Genomic DNA, 20,333 nt, shown 5'->3' on the forward strand with positions numbered 1-20,333 from the left:
GCATCTGTAAAGCTTAATTTCTCCATCTTAATGTTGCCTAAATTTGACAAGCGATCAATAACTTATGCAGAACAGCTTATTCATGCTTTCATGACCTCTCGGTTAGACTACTGTAATGAGTTACTATAGGCGGATGCCCTGCTGGCATCACTAACAAACTGCAGCTGGTTCAAAATGCAGCTGCTAGAGTGCTTTCTAGAACTAAGAAATCAAATTACTCCAGTTGTTTTATCAGTGCATTGACTCCTTATTAAATATTTAATTTACAATGTTATGGTTTACCTACAAAGCCCTCAATGCCTTAGCTGCCCAGTATTTGAGGGAGCTCCTGGTGTATTATTGAGCATGAGATTGATTCCTTTAAGACCCTATAGTGACCAATGAGTCTCCGTATTGATCCTGAAGGGTCAGTCTGTACACCAGCTGCTGACCTCTCCCATCTGCAGCAACTCCACAATGGATGTCCACCATTCTTCAGCATCCGGTGCCTAGACTGCAGCTCTGTACAGGAAGTTTGGCCAGAGGAGAAATGGTCATGCCCAACTGAGCCTGGTTTGAGGTTATTTTTTCCCCTTTACTTTGGTCGGTTGGCAAACTGGCTCGCTTGGTTTGGGGCTTGTGTAGTTGAGCATGGATGGATTTTCTCTTCATTGTTTGGACTCAGCAGTGAAAATTAAACACCGAAATAAATCTCTGAAAACTGAGCTGATTTAAACCTCTCATACCTGATGTGAAAATAAAGCATGCACATGCTCAAAGATCCTTAGCCCGAACAGTTATAATAGATAGAACTTTATATAAATGCTCAAGAAACTGAAGCAGATAAGGGAGATTCCAAAGAAGGAAGAATTCATTTATGCAATGAGTGAATAGGTCGTTGAGATTTCCAAGGTAACCCATATGCCCGGAGCACTGAGCTGCCAAAAAGAGCTGATTTAATGTGAATAAACCTCAAAGCAGCTGCCTGGCAAATTATATTGAGTAAAGGTTCTGGAAAGATTTTAAACCAGTCATCAGAAATCTCTCCTAAAGGGTTAACTTTATTATGAGACCACTGCAAATCACATTGAGTACTGTCTGGCAAAAATTTTGGAAATAGGTGTACTGTCTGTGCCAGTGGTTCTCAAACTGGTACACGTACCACTAGTACCAAATAATGAAAAACAGTTTACACTTTTAATCCTTTGTGTACTGTGTAGCGTACAGTCCACAGATAAAATTACTTATTGATTTTATCACAATCTGGCTTTAGTCAGCAGGAGGGTTTCACGACTCTTGGCTCCAAAAAGTCTGGGTACCCCCGACAGACTTTATCTCTCCAGCGTCCCTGGATTACTAAGCCTAGAGCTTCAAAGACATTCCTGCCCAAATACACACACACACACACACACACACACACACACACACCACGAGGCTGTTCTGGCAGAAAGAAAATGCACTCAGAAATCCTGAAACAGCACAAAACTAAAGTGTTATGTTTTGTAAACTTTGTATCTCATTTCTGAGTTTTCTTACCTGTGTAACCTCTCTTATAAACTGTATGCCTGTTCCTTTTAGGCCTTTTTGAAGCATCAATATTATGAGGATGTGAAAAATTATGTTGATGTACTTTTAAACCCCCCATGTTTGGTACCGATGGGTTTCTGCTGACATTTTACAACACATGATGCATAGAGCAAGATCATAACTAGCATTGCTTTATTCTTTAATCCCCTGTATTAAATGCCTGTCCGCATGCTTTGGGCGGACACTCAAATTTGCATACGAGCAGCCTCGAGACAAAGGAAGGTTCGCGCGCAAACTTTCTCCTGAAATCATTGCTCAGAATGCTGAACGAGTTGTCAAGTGACCGGCAGGTATAACCAGACTTCTTTGTCTGGATGTCACTGCTCTGCATACTTGGTTCTGGGAGAGGACAGTTGTGCTTGATGAACTCAACTAATGTCCAAGTTTGCAGCTTAATGCTGATACTCTGATCAACTGTGCATCTTTTAGCTGTGACGAAGAGACTGCTTTGGTAACTGGACTGTTTTCTAGGTGCATCCAAGGCTGTGTTGACCGTCTGCACCCCAGACAGGATGGACTCCTGTCAGAACTCCAAGATGCATCGGACTGACTGGTAAGTCAAACTTTACTAACCTACACCAAGCTCACTGGACACTCACTCCAGCACTGTTAGCCTGGATTTCATGTCTAATTATCCAGTTTAAGTGCAAAGTGCTTAATTTAATATTTGGTTCATTACTTTAACCTTTTAAGCGAATTCTACTTTTTTGTAGACACAGTTTATTGTATAAATAACTTTGTAGACTAATGTTTTCAAAGTTTTTGACTGACCCCTGCCCCAACCCGACTTGCTGACTTGGTGGCTGCAGCAGCAGGAGAATTCAGACTTGTGGTGAGTATACAGTAAACATTTTATCCAGTTTATTTTCATCTCTTTGTGAATACAGGAAACCTCTGCTTTAAGTATGTTTCACTTTAAATGCACTGGTCCTGTTTAAACACCTGCTGTGTGTATTTAGCATGTGAGCTCACTGGTTAACCTGCAAGGTTTGAGTGGTGGACACGATCCCTTTTTAAATATGTCTGAAGCGTGTTCCGCAGACGATCTACTGCGTGAAAACATGCTTTAATACAGTCGTGACATTTTCACTTCACAACAAGCGTTTATTTCACTCGACACATTCAAAGCTGATGCGCATTTGTTAGCCCTGCCTGCACGGTTAATATGGAAACGACATCCAGTCTGAACTCTCGCAAACAGCTTAGAATGTGACTGTATGCTGTTTGACTGGTGAGGCGATTACACGCCCATTTCAGCTGTGTGTTATCACTTTTTTCATGAACTGATTATTTGCAATCATAGAGCATACTTTAAACAGTCCGTGCTATTTTAAGCTTTTATATCACAGTTTTGCGCTGGATTAGGCTTCACACTGTCCTGTTCAACACTATGTTGGTCACATACAGTACGCTGTGGTTCCAGTGGAGCAGACAGGATGTGAGGACAATCATAACTTATTTTGGTGAGTAAATTTAAAAAAAAACTTTAAAATGTTTAATATTAATGCAGTCGTTGTTTGAACAGAATAAGCTGAATGAACAATTAATGCAATTACACAAATGCATTCTGACTGTTTTCTTTTGTTTCAGATGACAGTAGGCGTGCATTAGAAATTTAAGTATTGTACTTTTAACTGTGAAAAAGACTAACAAATGGAAACTATGAGCCAGAATTGTTCTGTTTCCTTGTTTGCAACAGCAATTGTTTTTTATTTTTACAAAATATTTTATTGCCTTAAAAGAGCTCTTTTATATTCACACTGATCCTGCTCTACTGGCGGGTGCAGATGCAGTTGAGTTCAGCGGTCCGTCATGTGGCTTTCCTGAGGATTGTTCTGAGGTTTATTATTTAATTCTCTTGCACACTGTACATTTAAAAGTAAATCAAAGTCATGTGCTCTTAAACATTGTAACTTTCAAAGCACACAGGACTGAAATACACAAGGAACATAACTGTTTAATTTTGTTTTATATTTCAGGTTTATTTCAATTTCAATCAAGTGCTGCTTAAAATCTGACAGAGCTTCCACAATGCTCTTAAAATTACTGGTCAGCTTTTGGCTGAGCTCTTACATCAGACAGAGGTGGGTTGTTTATGTACATGAGTCTACCTATTGCCTATTTTCATCTTCTATTTTATTCTGCCATTTTCTGCTTTGAGCAATGAGTTCTTTAACTAGTATCATCATATTTGCATTCTGTTTTCTTTGTTCAATAGGATGTCTCTCACGAGGACCCTTACTATCAAGTTTCATAGAAATTATCTGCATCGATGGAAAAGTCCACATCTTACCCCATCCAGAGTGTTCATCATCTCATCATTCATACAGACATACATAGTAGAACACCATGTGTACTGTGTTTACATGTTAATGTGTTTAAAAGGATAGTTCACACAATGTTAATTCTGTCCTCTTTTACTCATCCTTCACTTGTTCCAAACATGTTTGAGTTTCATCCTTCTGTTGAACCCAAAGATGTTTTAAACAGCGCTAGAAATCTGTAACTATTGACTTCCATGGGGTTTGTTTTTCTCTCTATGGAAGTCAATGGTTACAGGTTATCCAGAAATCTTTTGTGTTCAGCAGAAAACAAGAACCAGTTAACTTGGGACTGGGTAAATTTCTATTTTGTGTGAGTTATCGCTTAAAGTCCAGCTGTTAAAACAAGCGTTCATTCTCTCGAGGATTTTAACTAACTAAAGCACAGTTGAGCAGTGTTTTGTCTTTGTTTTACAGAGTAGTTTGTCAGCGCATGAACATGACTTCCATGTCACACTGTAAGCTGGAATCATGTTAGTCTGATTAATTATGAAAATACACCAAACGGAGGAAATCTGAATAGTTTTTTCCTAATGTAAGAATATAGGCACATCAAATGTTCATGAGTCTGCTGTTGAGGAGTGGGAGGTGCTGCCAGATTTGTAACAAACAATTTCTCAGATTAAGGGATAAGCAATAATAATTAATGCTTTAGTGTAACACTGCTTTCACAGCTGTTGTCTCGTGCTAGCAATTCCCCTTACGGGCCAGCAGAGGTCTCTCTAGTCTAACTCCTGATCTCTCACAAGCCCAGGGCTCGCAATTGATTACGCTGCACCTGAAGCTGGTTTCCACACGCGCGTTTGCTTCTCTCAGCACTCATACTTTTGCAAACACTTGTTTTGCTCTACTCTTAATTCTAAATGTTTCTATCCACTTTGATTCTCCGTTGCAGATTGGACTGTTTACACCTTTTATGACTGTCTGCTGGCTGTGTGGATCTGGTCTGTGGTTTCGTTGTGGTTGTATGCGACCAGCTCTGACCATAGCCTGTGTTATGGTTGTGTTTCTGCCTGCCCGTGGTCCAGTGTAACAGTCGATTCTGTTCTGGAATTCCAGTTCCCCCGCCATGAAGTGTGTCCGCTATCAGTCTGCACACACAATCCCAACACAACTGGGTGTATGGAAAGTAAAATTGGACACTGCTTTCATGTCTTTCAGTCTTGCAAAGGTAAGTAGCTTGAATTCTCAGCTTTCTCTAATCTGAGTGTGTGCACGCTAGTTTAATATTGCGTGTAGCCCTGCAGTTTCTTTTAGTCCTTTTTTACTTTCAAGTTCAGGAAAAAATACTTTTAGAAACGCTTTGCTTTCTGTTTACCCAGTTGTGTTTAGGTGTGTCTGCATTAGCTGTCAGCAGACACACTTCATAGAAGACTTAGACTGTCATCACTGCCCTTTATTTGTGCCCTTAATGCATTTCATAAACCGTTTTATTCATTATAATCTAGATCAGGGGTCACCGACCCTGTTCCTGGAGAGCTACCTTCCTGTAGAATTCAGTCCCAACTCTGATCAAACACACCTGAACCAATTAATAGTACCTAAAGCAGCGATATTTATTAAGAAGCTTGATAATTACAAACAAGTTTGTTTGGTCAGGGTTACAACTTAAATCTGCAGGAAGGTAGCTCTCCAGGAACAGGGTTGGTGACCCCTGATCTAGACACTTCAGGCTCAAATGCAGGTAATGTGCTCAGTTTCTCTTTAAACATCAGCCATTGAAATTAATAATGGTTATCATTAAAATAAGGGTTATTCCCCCAAAAGGTTAACATTTATAAAGATTTAAATTAAACAAACATTACTTCTATTCAAGTTCTCTCTCTCTCCTCCTCACCCTCCCTCCATATTATGTGTTTTATGAACAGTGACAAACTATCCATGCTTCATAATGCCAGTGTGTCAGTACAGAAGAGGCTCTTTGGGCCCTCAAATGTCAGAAATATCCGTCTCTTGAGCAGCTGGAGTGATGCAGTGCAGGCCCACAGTGAGAAGGCTAATAAACGCTGTATTGTTGGAAACAGAGGTTTGAGACTTGGAGCCGCTGGTCTGGGGTGTTTACATGAAGAAGAGTGATGTGTGTGTCTCTGTGCTCAGACAATACAAACCCTGTTTGCTCTCCTCCAGAATGTGTGTAGAAAAAAGACAAGTGGGGGAGGAATGGGAGGTGGTCAGAGGAGAGACGAGCCTTTCTGAGTGCAGTGACCATTACAGCGGCTGTCTGTGGACACTTTAGAAATGTGTTAAACTGCTGACGAGAACATGATGGCACGTTTAGCAGAGATACTAATGCTGTTCAGAGATGCAGGTGAGTGAGTTTTACTTGGTAAAACCTGTTGTATGTGTAGAACTAACCCTAATTTACAAATAAAAAATGTTTTGATTAATAATGTGCATATGATCCTTACATATTGCCATGTACACTGACATTCCACATCTAACTTCTTTAACAGATTGCAATTCATAGAAAGTTATTCAAACCTCTATAATATGCTTTAGTGGTTAGTTATTTGTACATAGACTCAATATTTCTGCTCTTCTACTCAGACAAAAACAGTTTCGCAGATGTATTGTGGGTGTTTAATTTGATTGTCCCATAGTTGCGCTTGAAAAGCACAGGGTGTCATTACCCATGATGCATGACGGTAAACAACATATCACAACACGATTCCCCTAATGACCAATTAAGATCTGAGTATTGGGGTGGGGGCTTGACAGTCGCCATTGCAGTCTCAAAAATCCACTTTTACAATGCTAGCCATGAACACTAAAACATACGCTGTGAAAATGACATAAATGACACGTGTGAATGTGCTTAATTTGATCATGTCAGTATTTTAATTTATTTCTAGCAGACCAAAAGCAATAAAATGGACTTTTTACATAAGTAATGCGAGGACGCAGAGAGCCAAAAAAGCAAATCTGGAAGGCATGCGTCACCATAAAGCGTATGTAAAATTAACCAGCCAAACAACTTCATCTAATAAATCATATAAATATAAATGATTATTTACTAAGCAGTGAAAATCACCAAATCAACTGAATTAGTTTATCCATTATATTTTTTAAAGTTTCTTTACCTTGGTGAAAAAAAAAAAAAAAAACGGTGACTCATAAAAACTCAAACTTAATGAGTTATGAATGAATGAATGAATGAATTCTGTTTTGTGTTAACTTGACTCTTATGCTTTTAATTTAATTTCATTTAGTTTAGTTTTGATCTAAAGCAGCCAAACAAAATAATATTTAACAGATGTCAGTGGGTAAAAACTAATGACTAAAACTTCATATCTTAGTATTGGGGAGTGAATAGCACATTATTCAGGCATTTGAACAGAAAACCCCTCACATTTTCCTCTTCAAGACCCAAATGTAGTCGTTGTGGCGTACGGCACATTCTTCTCAGCTGCGGTTCTGGAGAGTCGGACAGAGGAGAGAATCCACAGCTGACAGAACATTATTCTCAGGTAAGCACAGCCAACTACTTCAGTAAATTTATTCTACTTTTAAATCTGTTATTGTAATGTTACGTTGTGGTCAGCCAAGATATGCAGTATAGGCTATTTCCAAGGAGAACGACACACAACCTCAGTGGTCTTAACAGTGGCATGATTTAGCGCTGTGCTGTGTAAAATTAATGTTGTGTATTTTGTCATAGTTTTGAACATTATACAGTGAGTCCTGCACAATTGTGTTGGCCAATATTTGTGCAGAAACTAATGTTAAAGCAAATGTAAACCTGCAGGGCAATGTGCGCAGACTCATTTCACAACATTCATATTTGTGTGGACTAACTTTAAATTATGATATGTTCACATGTTTTCTGCGTTTCTGTGTGATGCGCATTAAAGCCGAAGGGACTTAAAGTCAGCAAGGCAAATGAGAATCAAAATGGGTGTTTAATGGAGAATGGTTGCTTCATGAGTCTTTTACACGGTCAGATAACGTACATGATAACACTACTGTCTTATTTCCATCCAGTGACATGACTCCCTGCTCATGTTGTTTGACTGCTTACAGGACTCATCACAGAGATTCATCACTGCTGACCACTACACCAAACAGTCAACAGTAAGTGCCTTTAAGATTGTTCACATTCATTCATGAAAATAACGTCATTCTTTTTCTTCAAATTAAATATTTCCTGGTAACTCTTTACACTATACAGTTCTGTAGGAGAATGGTAATGTAGTATTCATTGTTTGTTCATAGTAAACACATTTATTTATTTATTTTTTTTTTTATTAAAACTTTATTTGTTTGTAAATGAAAATAAAGTAATATCAACTTGCATTAACTGTGAACAAGCAAACACTTGGGTTGTATTCATGCATTAGTAAATACTGAACTCAGGTCAGGTTAACTAGCATGAATTAATGAAACCATATTGGTAAGTGTGAACGATGTCTTGATTTGGGCTATTGCTGACCAAAATATTACATACAACTCTGCTCTTATGTTTAAAAACCCTTTTAAAAATAATCTAAAGCCTAATCATTTGTCCAAAGTAATAGTAGTTCTATATTTAAATCATTATTTCGGCACAGTCCAAAAAACTGAATGGATGTTTGCATGCACTTCACAGAACACATTAACAATCCATGAAAAATGACTCTTCAAGAGTTTGCGTGTTCCCTGAAATGTCCTGCTGTTTGTTGAATCCTGAATGACCCAGGACTGTTTAAGGCAGAACTGATGCCACTCCAAAAGATCCATCTGTTCACATTGATGACAACTGAAAGGCTAAATCACAGCTGTCACTAAAGGTGAAGACGTTAGCTGTTGCTATAGAAGGCAGCCCAATATATTAAGCTCAACTTCTTTTTTCAGTAATTTTTTCTTAACTAGTTTAAAATCCTAATTAACTATTAATCTGAACAACTGTCATCCAGCTGAAGAAGTCTTGCGAGGTGCACTGTGTTGCCTTTGGAGCACGGCTAAACGGTTTTCACCTCTTGAGGTTGTAGTTTCTCAGTCGTCCCCTGTGTGAAAAGATTGATCTATAATGTACATGTTTACTGTTGTAAAGGTGTAAGACGGAGGATTAATACGTTCATTTATTTATTTATAAGAATGGCAGTTTAACTGTTTGGCTCAAACAAAGGACTCATAATCAACTCTCACTAAACTGAAACAGTTGAGGGTAATTCAGCAACACGTGGCTTTAACATTCAGGGACTGTAAACTTTTGATAATGGTCATATTTTTGGCTTGAGTATGTTTAAACATCTGATATGTGGAATAAATTATTTAAGATGATGCTTAAAACCCATTTATGACTGCTTTTATTTTGTTGGCATGATCACTGTTCTGCCAAATCTGCAAGGCTTAAACCTGTGAGTAGAGCTGTAAGAACTGCTAATAATTAAACTCTACATTGAACACACTCCAGTTTGATTCGTTTGTTTTTTATTCTTGCAGATTATAAGTGAGGACGGCGTCTTTAAAAGTAAGGGTGAGAAATAGATGCTAGTATAATATAATAGTGTATGTATGAAGTAGATTTGCCATCTCACCCTGACACAGTCACTGATCTTTGAACTAAAAACAAAACTTTAATTAGTGAATTTAGGATTTTATGTTGCTCTTTGGAGATCCAGACGCAGATTCACCTTCAGAATCTTTACATCTAGAAATGATGGATGAACTTGAAAAAGAAGAATCTTCGGTTAAAGACGCGATGTCAAAATGGTTCGTTGTGTTTCAGAGAGCATGAGTAGATTATTAACTCCGTTATGCATTTAAACACAGATAATACTCACATTAATATTGCTTATATTTATTTGTGATAAGATACATTTTTGATAGAGGTTAGGAAATGTTTGCTTTGCTTTTAAGTATTTCTCTGTGCACATTCCTGAACCCGCTAAAGCCCAGAGACTGCAGGGTTAAAGCCACTGTGAAGCTCTGTTTATCTGGGATTTGTGCTTTCACATCTAAATCTGCTCATAACCTTTTACAGCTCCCTGCACTAACTAGCTTTCTGTTTTGTCTTTAGGGACAAGAAGGACATCTGTGTTACCCCACACCTTTACTTGATGGAGACTTGTCATGGAGGTAAGATCAGAACCACATCACTAAAGCAGCAGGTTGACCTTCTAGCTGAGATCAGCTCAGTGTACATGTAGAGTAGCTGAGCAACATTTCAGTAATATTCAGGGGAAATCATGATCACACTTGCAGAATACATTTGTGCATTCTCTAATGCCGAGCACAGCTGGTTTTTGTTAAAGGTGTTTTTACCTTCATCTTATGTCTATCAAATAAAAGGAAATCAGTATTTCCTGGCTTCTAAATGTACTTTAATGTAGGCACTGTTGTCTAATTGCTTTTAATTGTATTTTGTTTTTTATTAATTTATTAATTTATTTATTTTGCTCGTACATGTTTAAACTCTCCAAGTGCTTATGGGCATTTACCTGTTCTGCTGAAGAGAAAAGAGCCACTTCTCTTTTTCAGCTCGAGTGTGAGTTTATTAATAGCAAAGCTTTATTTTAAAGGTTTTTATGACATAGATCCTTAAAGGAACACTTTACACAAATGAAAATGTCCTCACTGTTTACTTGCATTTAGTTTTTGTTGTTGAATATGTAGAGATGCTCACTAACAAAGATGTTTTCAATGTGTTTAGAGGGACGATCAGGTGTAAAGGGAAGGCCTTGCCATGATTGCTGTGAAGGAGGAAGAGGAATGATGCCCGTCAACCCGCTAGATGACTGAAATGACTGAAAATCTTCTTGAAGAAGACGTGCGGATGCCTTTAAAATCGTAGATCAGTGCAGGGACTCTGCTTTTTCAGCTGCTTTATGCCCGTCAACACACTATTCAGGAAGCTTTTTTACCTCCTGAAATTGTTGAGAAGGTCTTGCTGACACTGATTGATTATATTTTGTCTGCATCCTCAGATCTGTATTTTAACACAGGTTTTGTACTTGATATGCTTGACTGAAATAAATATTTTATTGAATTAAATTGGTCCTAATATACCTCCTTTTCTTGTCATTTCTTGTTTACACATAATAGAAATGAATTAAGGCTGAACTGTTTCACTACTCAGATAGTTTGAGTAAAACTGACTGCAGCAAACCATTATGGTGGACTAACTTTTTTTTTTCATTTGAGTTCAGTCAACTTAAACCATTTGCAGCAATCAGTTTTCTAAAACCATTTAAGTAGCTATAAAGTGCTTGGACTTAATTCGTTTAAGTTAACTGAGCTCATACAGATTTGATAACTGAACTTCAAATCTTTAACTTACTAATACATTAAGAGTTTGACCATATCAACTCAATGAGTTTCTATAATTCAATATAAGTTTGCAGTTCTTAAAACATTTGGTTTAATAAACTTTAATGCTTTGCTGAAATCGGTTTCCTTGAATGATTTGAGTTAACTTACTGGGGTTTTCAGTGCAGTAATGTACAGCTGTTAAAGTGCACTTCAAAAGTGGGGATAAGAACTTTAATTAAAAAATCATTAAAATTTGTTTCAACAGAAGAGCCAATGAAGGAAGTGTGTGTAAAATAATTAACCAATGAAAACTAAGTAAAGGAGAACTAAATATAAACAGAACACAACATGACAGAGTATAATAAATAATAATATAAGAGAATAATAATAATGTTCATCATCAGCAGTGAGGATCTCCAGCTGAATCATTGGGCAGGTTTGGGTTTGCTGACACTGTGTTAATATGTTGAAGCAGTAGTTCAGTGATGAAGGTTAAAGTTTGCTAAATTATTGAAATTAATAAAAATACTGTAATATATATTAAGATATATAAACTTTCCTGTTTCGTTGTAGTGGTTTAATATATTAAACACCTCGTCTGAACATTTCAGTATGTTTGAATGCAGTCATTTATTTAAGCCTGAGTTGTGTTTTCTGTGGAATTGCTCAGACCTGTAAATCATTCAGACAATCTCTCTCTCTCTCTACTTTGCTTTCCCATAACAGAAGATCTATCATTTCCTTCTCATTGCATTCTTCTTTATGTACTGTCTGAGTCCATCTCCTCCTTTGGCATCTTCAACATGACATCAAGTCCTAGTGTTCACTGAAGGCCCTACTGAAGGATCTCCTCCACAATGGTCCACTGCTGTGTTCTTCGTGTGCTTCTCATGCTTTCCTGCACTCCTGCATGGCCCGCGGCCGTGTTCATCATCTCAGAACAGCAGCAGGAGAAGCTTTTCAGACCAGAGTCTCGTGGGTCCCATCTCAGAGTCAGACGAGGCTGGATCTGGAGCCAGATATTTGTTGAAGAGGAAGATTCAACCCCGAGGAACATTGGTCAGGTATTCATTCACAAGCAGCTCTTACACATACACATGCATACAGGTGCTGGTCAAACATATCCATTCAAGAACTAAAGCTGGTGCTGTGTGTACATTTATTCCACACAGACTGATATATTTCAAGTGTTTATTTCTTTTTATTTTTATTGTTTTAATGTCAAACTTCAAATTCACTATCTCAGAAAATTAGATTATTGTGAAAAGGTTGACACTCTTATAGTGACTCTCCACGCTGCATTGCTGCAGTAATACAGGCAGAGGGAGCTCACGCTGGGTATTGAGTGCTGTGCATGCTCAGACTGTCCGTCTTCACACTTCAGTTGGACGAGATTTTTAAAAATCCTGTCTTGAATTGGTCAGAAGTAATCTTGTAATTTTCTGAGATACTGAATTTGGCGTTTTCATTAGTAGTCTACTCATCGATCATCAAAATTAAAAGAAATAAACACTTGAAATATATCAGTGTGTGTGGATTGAGCACGTTAGGCAAGTTTCACTTAAGAAAAATTAGTGAAATCAACTTTTTGAAGATATTCTAATGATATGATACACACACACAAACAAACAGGTATGTATGTATGTATGTATGTATGTATGTATGTATTTAGGGGTGTAATGGTGTGCTGAATTCATAGTTTGTTAAATGCTTTGGATTTTAGGTCACGGTTCACGGTTCAATTATTATAGTTTCAATAATTGAGCCCAATGCTCTCCTAACAACAGAGAACAGTAATTATGTATAAATCCAGTAAGCTTTAATGCTGAAAGATCTTTTCTGAACAACAGAGCAGCTTGGGTTTTCAGACTCATAGATGTGACCGTAGTGAACGGCTGCTCAGTTGCTGATCCCTGTGGTCTCTTCTCAACTCCAGTAAGCCAAAAACATTCAGCCCCATACCATGATGTTTCAGGATGAATACACAAACCGTTACACCCCAATTTATATATATATATATATATATATATATATATATATATATATATATATATATATATATATATATATATATATATATATATATGCCAATTTACCATTAACTTTTGTTTATTCCAATCAGCTCAAATCGGATTATGACTCGGGAGATTTTACCATCAAGTACATTCTGTCGGGTGAAGGAGCCGGAGAGATCTTCATCATTGATGAGTACACAGGCAAAATCTCTTCACTACAACCTCTTGACCGTGAGGTGAAGCCCTACTACACGCTGCAGGCCCAGGCCATCAACCGCCGGTCCAAACAGCCTGTTGAACCTGAATCTGAGTTCATCATTAAGGTGCAGGACATCAATGACAACGCTCCAGAATTCATCAATGAGCCCTACGTCTCCAGCATCCCAGAGATGTGTCCTACAGGTGATTGACCGTTGGGTTGTGCATCTCTGTCAAACACTTAACCATTGCTATGTTAACACATATACAGCTCTTCTCAGATTGTACACAGTGAAACTCATTATTGCAGTAAATCATACCGGAGAAAACAAAGAACAATGCGAGCAAAGCAAGATAACTGAAGAGATGTTTAATGTAGCAGCCATTTAAAATAAATGAGGCAAAGACGTGTGTCTGCAGCAGAGACTGAGCCAATGAGGGTTAATTAACTAGTGCTGCTCTTCCCATCAAGTTCTACAGGTCAAATTCATGCGCACTTCAGCCTTTAATGCACTCTGTAGACTTATCTAAATGATGTACAATATCAGGACAGGACAACTTTTTTTTTGCATTGCCTAAATCTTAGAAATGCATAATGTGTCTGCAGCTCTTTAGGGAACATGCTTTACATATTTGTTCATCTGAGAAACAGTGCTGAAGTCAGCTATTCTCATCTAAAATTGTATGTTCCAGTTTACCCTATTATATTTCCACACTGGAGGACAGCAGCAGCCTCCGTAACGAGATGCAGATTCAGAGTTATAAATCGCCACACAAGGCTGATTTGAATGAAGTATAAATATTACAGAGATGAACATTAGCTGAGCAGGTTACATCTGAACGACATTAAAAAAGAACATGCAGATTCCAGTAACCATTAGTTAGGCTCTCTGCACCCGACTCAACACGACAGACACCTTTAAATACATTTAAATAGAGCAAATCAGAAGAGCAGAATAGTGCTCTGCACGCCAGTGAAATAAGGCTTATCCAACACCTCTCCAACATTATTAGCCGTTAATGCTGAGTTACTGATATTTCACAGCTCAAACTGTCGCCTGGTGATTTAACTTTCCAGATCTGATGTAAATCTCTGCGTCTGCTTTACGTATGGCAGTAAGTGTCCCACACTCACATCTGTAGTGTTTAACACTGAGTAAAGCGTATAATCAGCAGCTGAGGTGATGCTGTTATGGAAGATTATGCTGTTATTCAGCCTCAAGAAACCGAAGCTGTCTCTAGAACAGAAATGACCAGGTCACGACACAAACTCCTTTTATTATGGAAAATATCCCAGTTATCGGGTGTTGTTTCTTGTAGATAGACTATGCTGTAGGCTCTAGTCAGGTAAGCACTCACTGCTGGTGTTGTCAATCTGGCAACCTGTGTTTGCATGGAAAATTAGGATTTTTCAGTACAATATGTAGTTCAACAGCTGGTGTCAATCTTACATAGACTCTTACAGAGTGAATAAGTATCCACACTCAATACCACGGCTGAGGTGATTCTGTTGAGCAAGGCACTGAAACCCCAACTGCTCCCTGGGCAGAACATGGTTGTGTTCTTGGGTGTAAGTTGCTTTGTAAAAAGCATCTACTGTATGCATTGATGTAAATGTAAAAGAAATTTCACACATAAAAGACTCTGTGAGCGTTGTACAATGTGCAGTAATTTAGCCTCTGTGTCCTCTACAGGAACCACTGTAATCCAGGTGACCGCCACAGATGCAGACGACCCAATGTTTGGAAACAATGCTAAACTCATATACTCCATCCTGCAGGGGGAGCCCTACTTCTCAGTGGAACCCACAACAGGTTGTTGTTGTTGTTTTTGATATCAGTTCCCGCGTCACTGTTTTGAAGTAGCTCAGAGCTCATTTCTCATCTTTTCTCCAACACAGGTATAATTGTGACATCGTGGTCTCAACTGGACAGAGAGGCCAAGGAAATCTATCTGGTTGTGGTTCAGGTAAAAGATATGCTTGGACTCAGTGGAGGATTCAGCGCCACAACCACCGTCACCATCAGCCTGACGGATGTCAATGATAATGGACCCACTTTCCAGCACAGTGAGAATCCCAAACACAGTTTTATTTGAAATCTTTGCTGTTTTTATTAGTACCAAAGTCAGCTAAATGGTTTTCACAGAAGCAGTATTTTTACACTGATATTAAACAGCCTGGTATAATGTTGTAATGGGAGGTGTTTCTAAAGGGGTTAGGTTTATATAAACACTGTAAAAGAAACCTCACCAGAAAAAACACACAAAACTGTAGTGTAGCTGCAGCAATCTGGAGAGATAAGGCAATGAATGGACTGCAGCAATGCTTCTATAATGGCTTCTCTTTCATCCCATAGGGGGACCTCTTCATGAGAAAACTGGATAAAGCTGAATGTATGAACTTTACTGGACACACTCCAACATTTTGTTCTTAATGTGCAGATTTATACACGTTTGCGGTCTCCGAGTCGGCTCCAGTGGGCTCCACAGTTGGAAGGATAATGGCAGAGGATGGAGACGTTGGTGTGAACGCTCGGATGAACTACAGCCTAGAGGACCTGGAAGAGAGCAGCACCTTCACGATACACACCGACCCCGAGACCCAGGAGGGCATTATCATACTGGCCCAGGTCTCACAGTAAAATACGCATATCTTAAAGTTGCAGCATGTAAGGTTGACACCAAGTGGTTAATCTAGGTATTGCAGTTCAAATTTAAAACACTTTCCCACAACTGCATTCAAACGCAGGTTGCAAGATTAAAATAAGGAATCTCATCCAATCTTGAAAATTAAATAAACATTATTGACAATTAAAATTAGACCTGTGATTAACCAACAGATATTGCATGTAGCATGTTCTTCTAACCATGTTAAAGAGGTTTATTATTATGAATTAGATTATAAACCTTGTTTCATTGAAGTATTTAAATATTTAGATATTAAAGCAAACAATATTTTAAAATGAATGTGCTGAGACTGAAACTGCTAATGTTTATTTGTTTTTTCATCATTTATTTTATTCAATATTTGCTTATGGACGTGCGCTGTATTTAAGCAACTAATGTGTTACAATTACATGGAACAAATCAACCAGGAACTGGGTTTGGCAGCTGTATTATTATTATTATTATTATTATTATTTATACGTGTTTTCTCTGTCTCTGCAGCCATTGGATTATGAGAACAAGAGGCGGTTTGTCATTGCGGTTGAGGCCATCAATGAAAACACAGACACACGTTTTCTGAGCATGGATCAATTCAGTGACAGAACCACACTTAAAATCACTGTGACGAATGTGGATGAACCACCTGTCTTTTCTGGAACCCCTTATATTTGGAAAGTTCTAGAAAATGCCCAGACTAGCACACAAGTTGGAACCGTCTACGCTAGAGACACCGACATCACCAACACTGCCATCAGGTGTGTTTCTCTCCCTTCTATTCTTTCTTCAAACAGTGTGTGTGTGTGAGAGTGTGTGCGTGTGCGTGTGTGTGTGCGTGTGTGTGCGCGTGCGTGTGCGTGTGCGTGCGCGTGTGTGTGCGCGTGTGTGTGCGCGTGTGTGTGCGTGTGTGTGTGTGCGCGTGTGCGTGCGTGCGTGCGTGCGTGCGTGCTGAAACAGCCCAGATGATTAGGAACAGGTGGAACAGTGGTCAGTGCAATGGTTTGTGGGAAATGCAGTTGGTGTGGTGAGCAGTACAGGATGAGCTCTGGTGGAACTCCAGCTGTTGATCATAACACTTTTACTGTCAGTGTGAGAGTTGTAGAGAGAGTGTGTGCACTGAATAAAATCTGCATGATATAAAACAGAGGAGCGCAATCCTGTTCCTGGAGATCTACCTTCCAGTTTAGCTCCTACCCTGATCAAACCCACCTGAACCAATTAATAAGGACCTGAAATCCATTTGATAATTACAGGTGTGTTTGATAAGGGTTGTAACTGAAATCTGGTAAAGGTAGATCTCCAGGAACAGGACTGGCCACCCCTGATATAAAAGATCCAGTGCAGAGCCCCGGGCATAGCAGAGTTTGTCTGTGCAGAAAGGCTGATGATGCTCATATGAGTGCCACTGTTATAAAGCAGGTTTTCAGGCATACACAGATCCCACAAAGACTGAAATAATAATAAGAAGAAGAAGAACAAGAACAATAATAACAGAACAGTAACTGTTAGAACCTGGTAGTTTAACTTTTGGTTGTTATTGTTGTTGTGTCCGCTACACTTTTGTATGATTCCTTGGCTAACTTTAGATTCTGTACAAATATCAAGTGCTTTCTTCGGACAGATACGACCTTTCAGAGACCCCTGACACACAGCAGATGTTCAGGATTGATCCAGATAATGGGACGGTGTATGTAACCAACCTGCTGGACCGAGAAACCGCCGCCTGGTACAACCTGACGGTCTTTGCCAGAGAGATCCGTGAGTTTCCAACATTACAGTTAAATTTGACTGCTTTACTGCAGCTCAGCCGAACTTTTCTAGAACTGTTCACACACACACACACACACACACACAATTTACACTTGCCTGTTTGCATGAATTGGATCAGCATGAGAAATGTTTGATGCAGTTTTAGTGAAATGTAAGTCTCTGGGTATTTTTCTCTTGGCTTTTATATCTGCCCACATTTTCTTGACTCACAGTGGCGAAAAAGCCTGACAGCACCTGAGGAGAGATGCTGCTCTAATCACACACTTCATCCACATTTTGACCCTGCAGTGTTCATTTATGGAAATAATATTATAAATTTTAACAAGCAGCTCTGAGACGATCTACACTGCAGAGAAATGGAGGAATCAGAAACACTGTTTACATCAGCGCTCAATTAATGACAGTTTTAATGAAACTAACATCAAATCAGGATAGATCCTCTGACACACACACTGCATGCATTGTTTTGAGATGCGCATGCTAGCCGATCCTTCTGCTTTGTTTAAATCACAGACCTTATATTCACCTCTTCAGAGAGATGCTGTATGTGAAGACTTGTGCCATTCTGGAAATGTTTATTAAGCTGTAAAAACTCCTCCCTGTGGACAACACAACGCAGTTCATCCATTCATTAAATGTTGTTTCACGTTTTCCGTCTGATCATGTTCACTTGTTTTAAAATGAGTGATCAATCTGTGTGTTTCAGTGGATAACCAGCTGTCCTCCTCAGTGTCTGTGCTCATCACAGTGCTGGACATCAATGATAACCCACCCGCTCTGGCACATGACTACCAGCCCTTTGTGTGTGAGGACGCACAGCCAGGAGAGGTAACACACACACACACACACTCACAGAGAGAGAGAGAGATACCTGAATGCATTTAACTGCACCAACTGTAATACGGTAATATGTAAACAACAGGAGTATGCACGTTTGTGGATTTGAGGGGGGAAATATAATGCAAATACATTTCTGTCAAGCCTTCAGTTGCTGAAAGTCACAGTCTGGTGATTTACAACAAAACACGATATATTGCACAGTATATTTGTTTAACTTTTGTTCAGAAGGCCATATTCATTATCACTTTCCCTAATAATTATCTGTGTTATGAAAGACGCAGACTAGCGCACTTCACCATCCTCCTCACAGTGTTCCTGACCCATCCTGATCTCCACACTGTCATCTGTTATAATCCACGTGACAATAAGCCGCTCTGGATTTAGTTGAAGCGTCTTTCTTCCATCAATGATCTGTGCTGTTTTATACCTTGCTGTACTTCAGTGTCATGTGAACCCCTGTTTAAAGCATGGGAATCTGGATTTGGGGCACACACAAGATCTGATCCAGAACAGCAAAGCAAAGCATTTCCAGATCTGGCTCTTGTTTAAACACTCACATGTTCTGTGTGTTTCTGACTTCAGCTTATTGAGCTGATCAGCGCCACTGATGCAGATGATCCTGTGGATGGACAACATTTCTATTTCTCCATGATCCCAGACAAGCACATCAACCCCAACTTCACAATCAGAGACAACCAAGGTATGTCACAATGTGAGCTTTATAAATGCAGAATATGCAATTTCACTAACACTGAGTCGGGTCCACATTGGTGTTATTTACTAGTCTTTTACAGGTGTAGCTATTCAGACGCAGTGAACTAGAGCAGGGATGCCCAGTGCTGTTCCTGGAGATCTACCTTCCTGTTCCTGAGTCCTGAGATCAGCTCCATTGCTGCTCAAACACACCTAACCCAAGAGCGCTCCTCGGTTCTTATTTGTGCATCCGCATTTCCTCTCCTCATGTCTCAGCTCCACTCTTCAGGATTTGAGGGAAAAACACAAGAACAAAAAGATGCGAAGACGGAGGAGTTAAATCAAGTGAAACACATCGTCTGCTCCTTTCACTTCAAAGCAATCAATTCATCAACACTGTCCATCACTGATGGTGCTTACATTTCTGCATTCTTGAAGAATATAGATGCCTGTTCACATTGTAAACATTGTAACTGAGACATCCTACAAAATGGTGGAGCTTGATCAGTTTGTGGGTCATATGAGTGGAGGAAATGAGGAAGGAGCTCATCTAGCTGTGATCTGAAGGAGAGCTGGTTAACTGAAGCAGGTGTGTTTGATCAGGGCTGCAGATGAACTGAAGGCAGATCAGGAACAGGATTGAGCACCGCTGAACTAGAGTATATAAGCGCATGTGTGTATGTGTGTATAGTATATTAGCAATATGTCTGCAGAATGTGTTGTTTGATTACCGTGAGTGTACCGTGCTCATCTAACTGCTTCCCTCTCTGAAACTCAGACAATACAGCGAGCGTGCTGGCGCGGCGGAGCAGCTTCAGACGGCAGGAACAAACACATTACCATCTGCCGGTGGTGATCCGGGACAGCGGCACCCCCGTCCTGTCCAGCACCTCCACCCTCTCTATCAGGGTGTGTGTGTGTCAGCCGAACGACCACTGTCCATCAGATGGAGCGCAAACACACACTCTCCCTCTGGACATCAGCATGCAGATCCTCCTAGGCCTGGCCGTCTGCTGCATCACACTCGCAGGTACAG

At 39.4% G+C, this 20,333-nt stretch overlaps 1 protein-coding gene and 1 long non-coding RNA gene across 2 annotated transcripts in view; both read left to right on the plus strand.

Moving 5' to 3' along the window:
* The first annotated feature begins 1,810 nt into the window (after positions 1-1,810).
* LOC147830963 (uncharacterized) lies at positions 1,811-3,919 on the plus strand. Its single transcript, XR_015524615.1, has 6 exons — positions 1,811-1,856; positions 2,038-2,119; positions 2,326-2,398; positions 2,974-3,406; positions 3,546-3,650; positions 3,785-3,919. It is a non-coding gene; the product is annotated as an uncharacterized LOC147830963 (long non-coding RNA).
* A 733-nt stretch (positions 3,920-4,652) lies between these two features.
* cdh19 (cadherin 19, type 2) overlaps positions 4,653-20,333 on the plus strand; it is an 18,079-nt gene continuing 2,398 nt past the window's right edge. Inside the window, 13 exon segments of the mRNA XM_087308955.1 lie at positions 4,653-5,058; positions 6,015-6,195; positions 11,844-12,181; positions 13,240-13,534; positions 15,025-15,144; positions 15,231-15,398; positions 15,773-15,960; positions 16,499-16,752; positions 17,616-17,752; positions 18,471-18,592; positions 19,187-19,304; positions 20,076-20,144; positions 20,147-20,327. Coding sequence (XP_087165081.1) covers positions 11,975-12,181; positions 13,240-13,534; positions 15,025-15,144; positions 15,231-15,398; positions 15,773-15,960; positions 16,499-16,752; positions 17,616-17,752; positions 18,471-18,592; positions 19,187-19,304; positions 20,076-20,144; positions 20,147-20,327 — 1,859 coding nt within the window. The 5' untranslated portion in view covers positions 4,653-5,058; positions 6,015-6,195; positions 11,844-11,974.

The sequence above is a fragment of the Danio rerio genome, chromosome 24 (assembly GCF_052040795.2).
Source record: "Danio rerio strain M-AB ecotype USA chromosome 24, GRCz13ab, whole genome shotgun sequence".
In the NCBI taxonomy this organism is placed as follows: domain Eukaryota; kingdom Metazoa; phylum Chordata; class Actinopteri; order Cypriniformes; family Danionidae; genus Danio; species Danio rerio.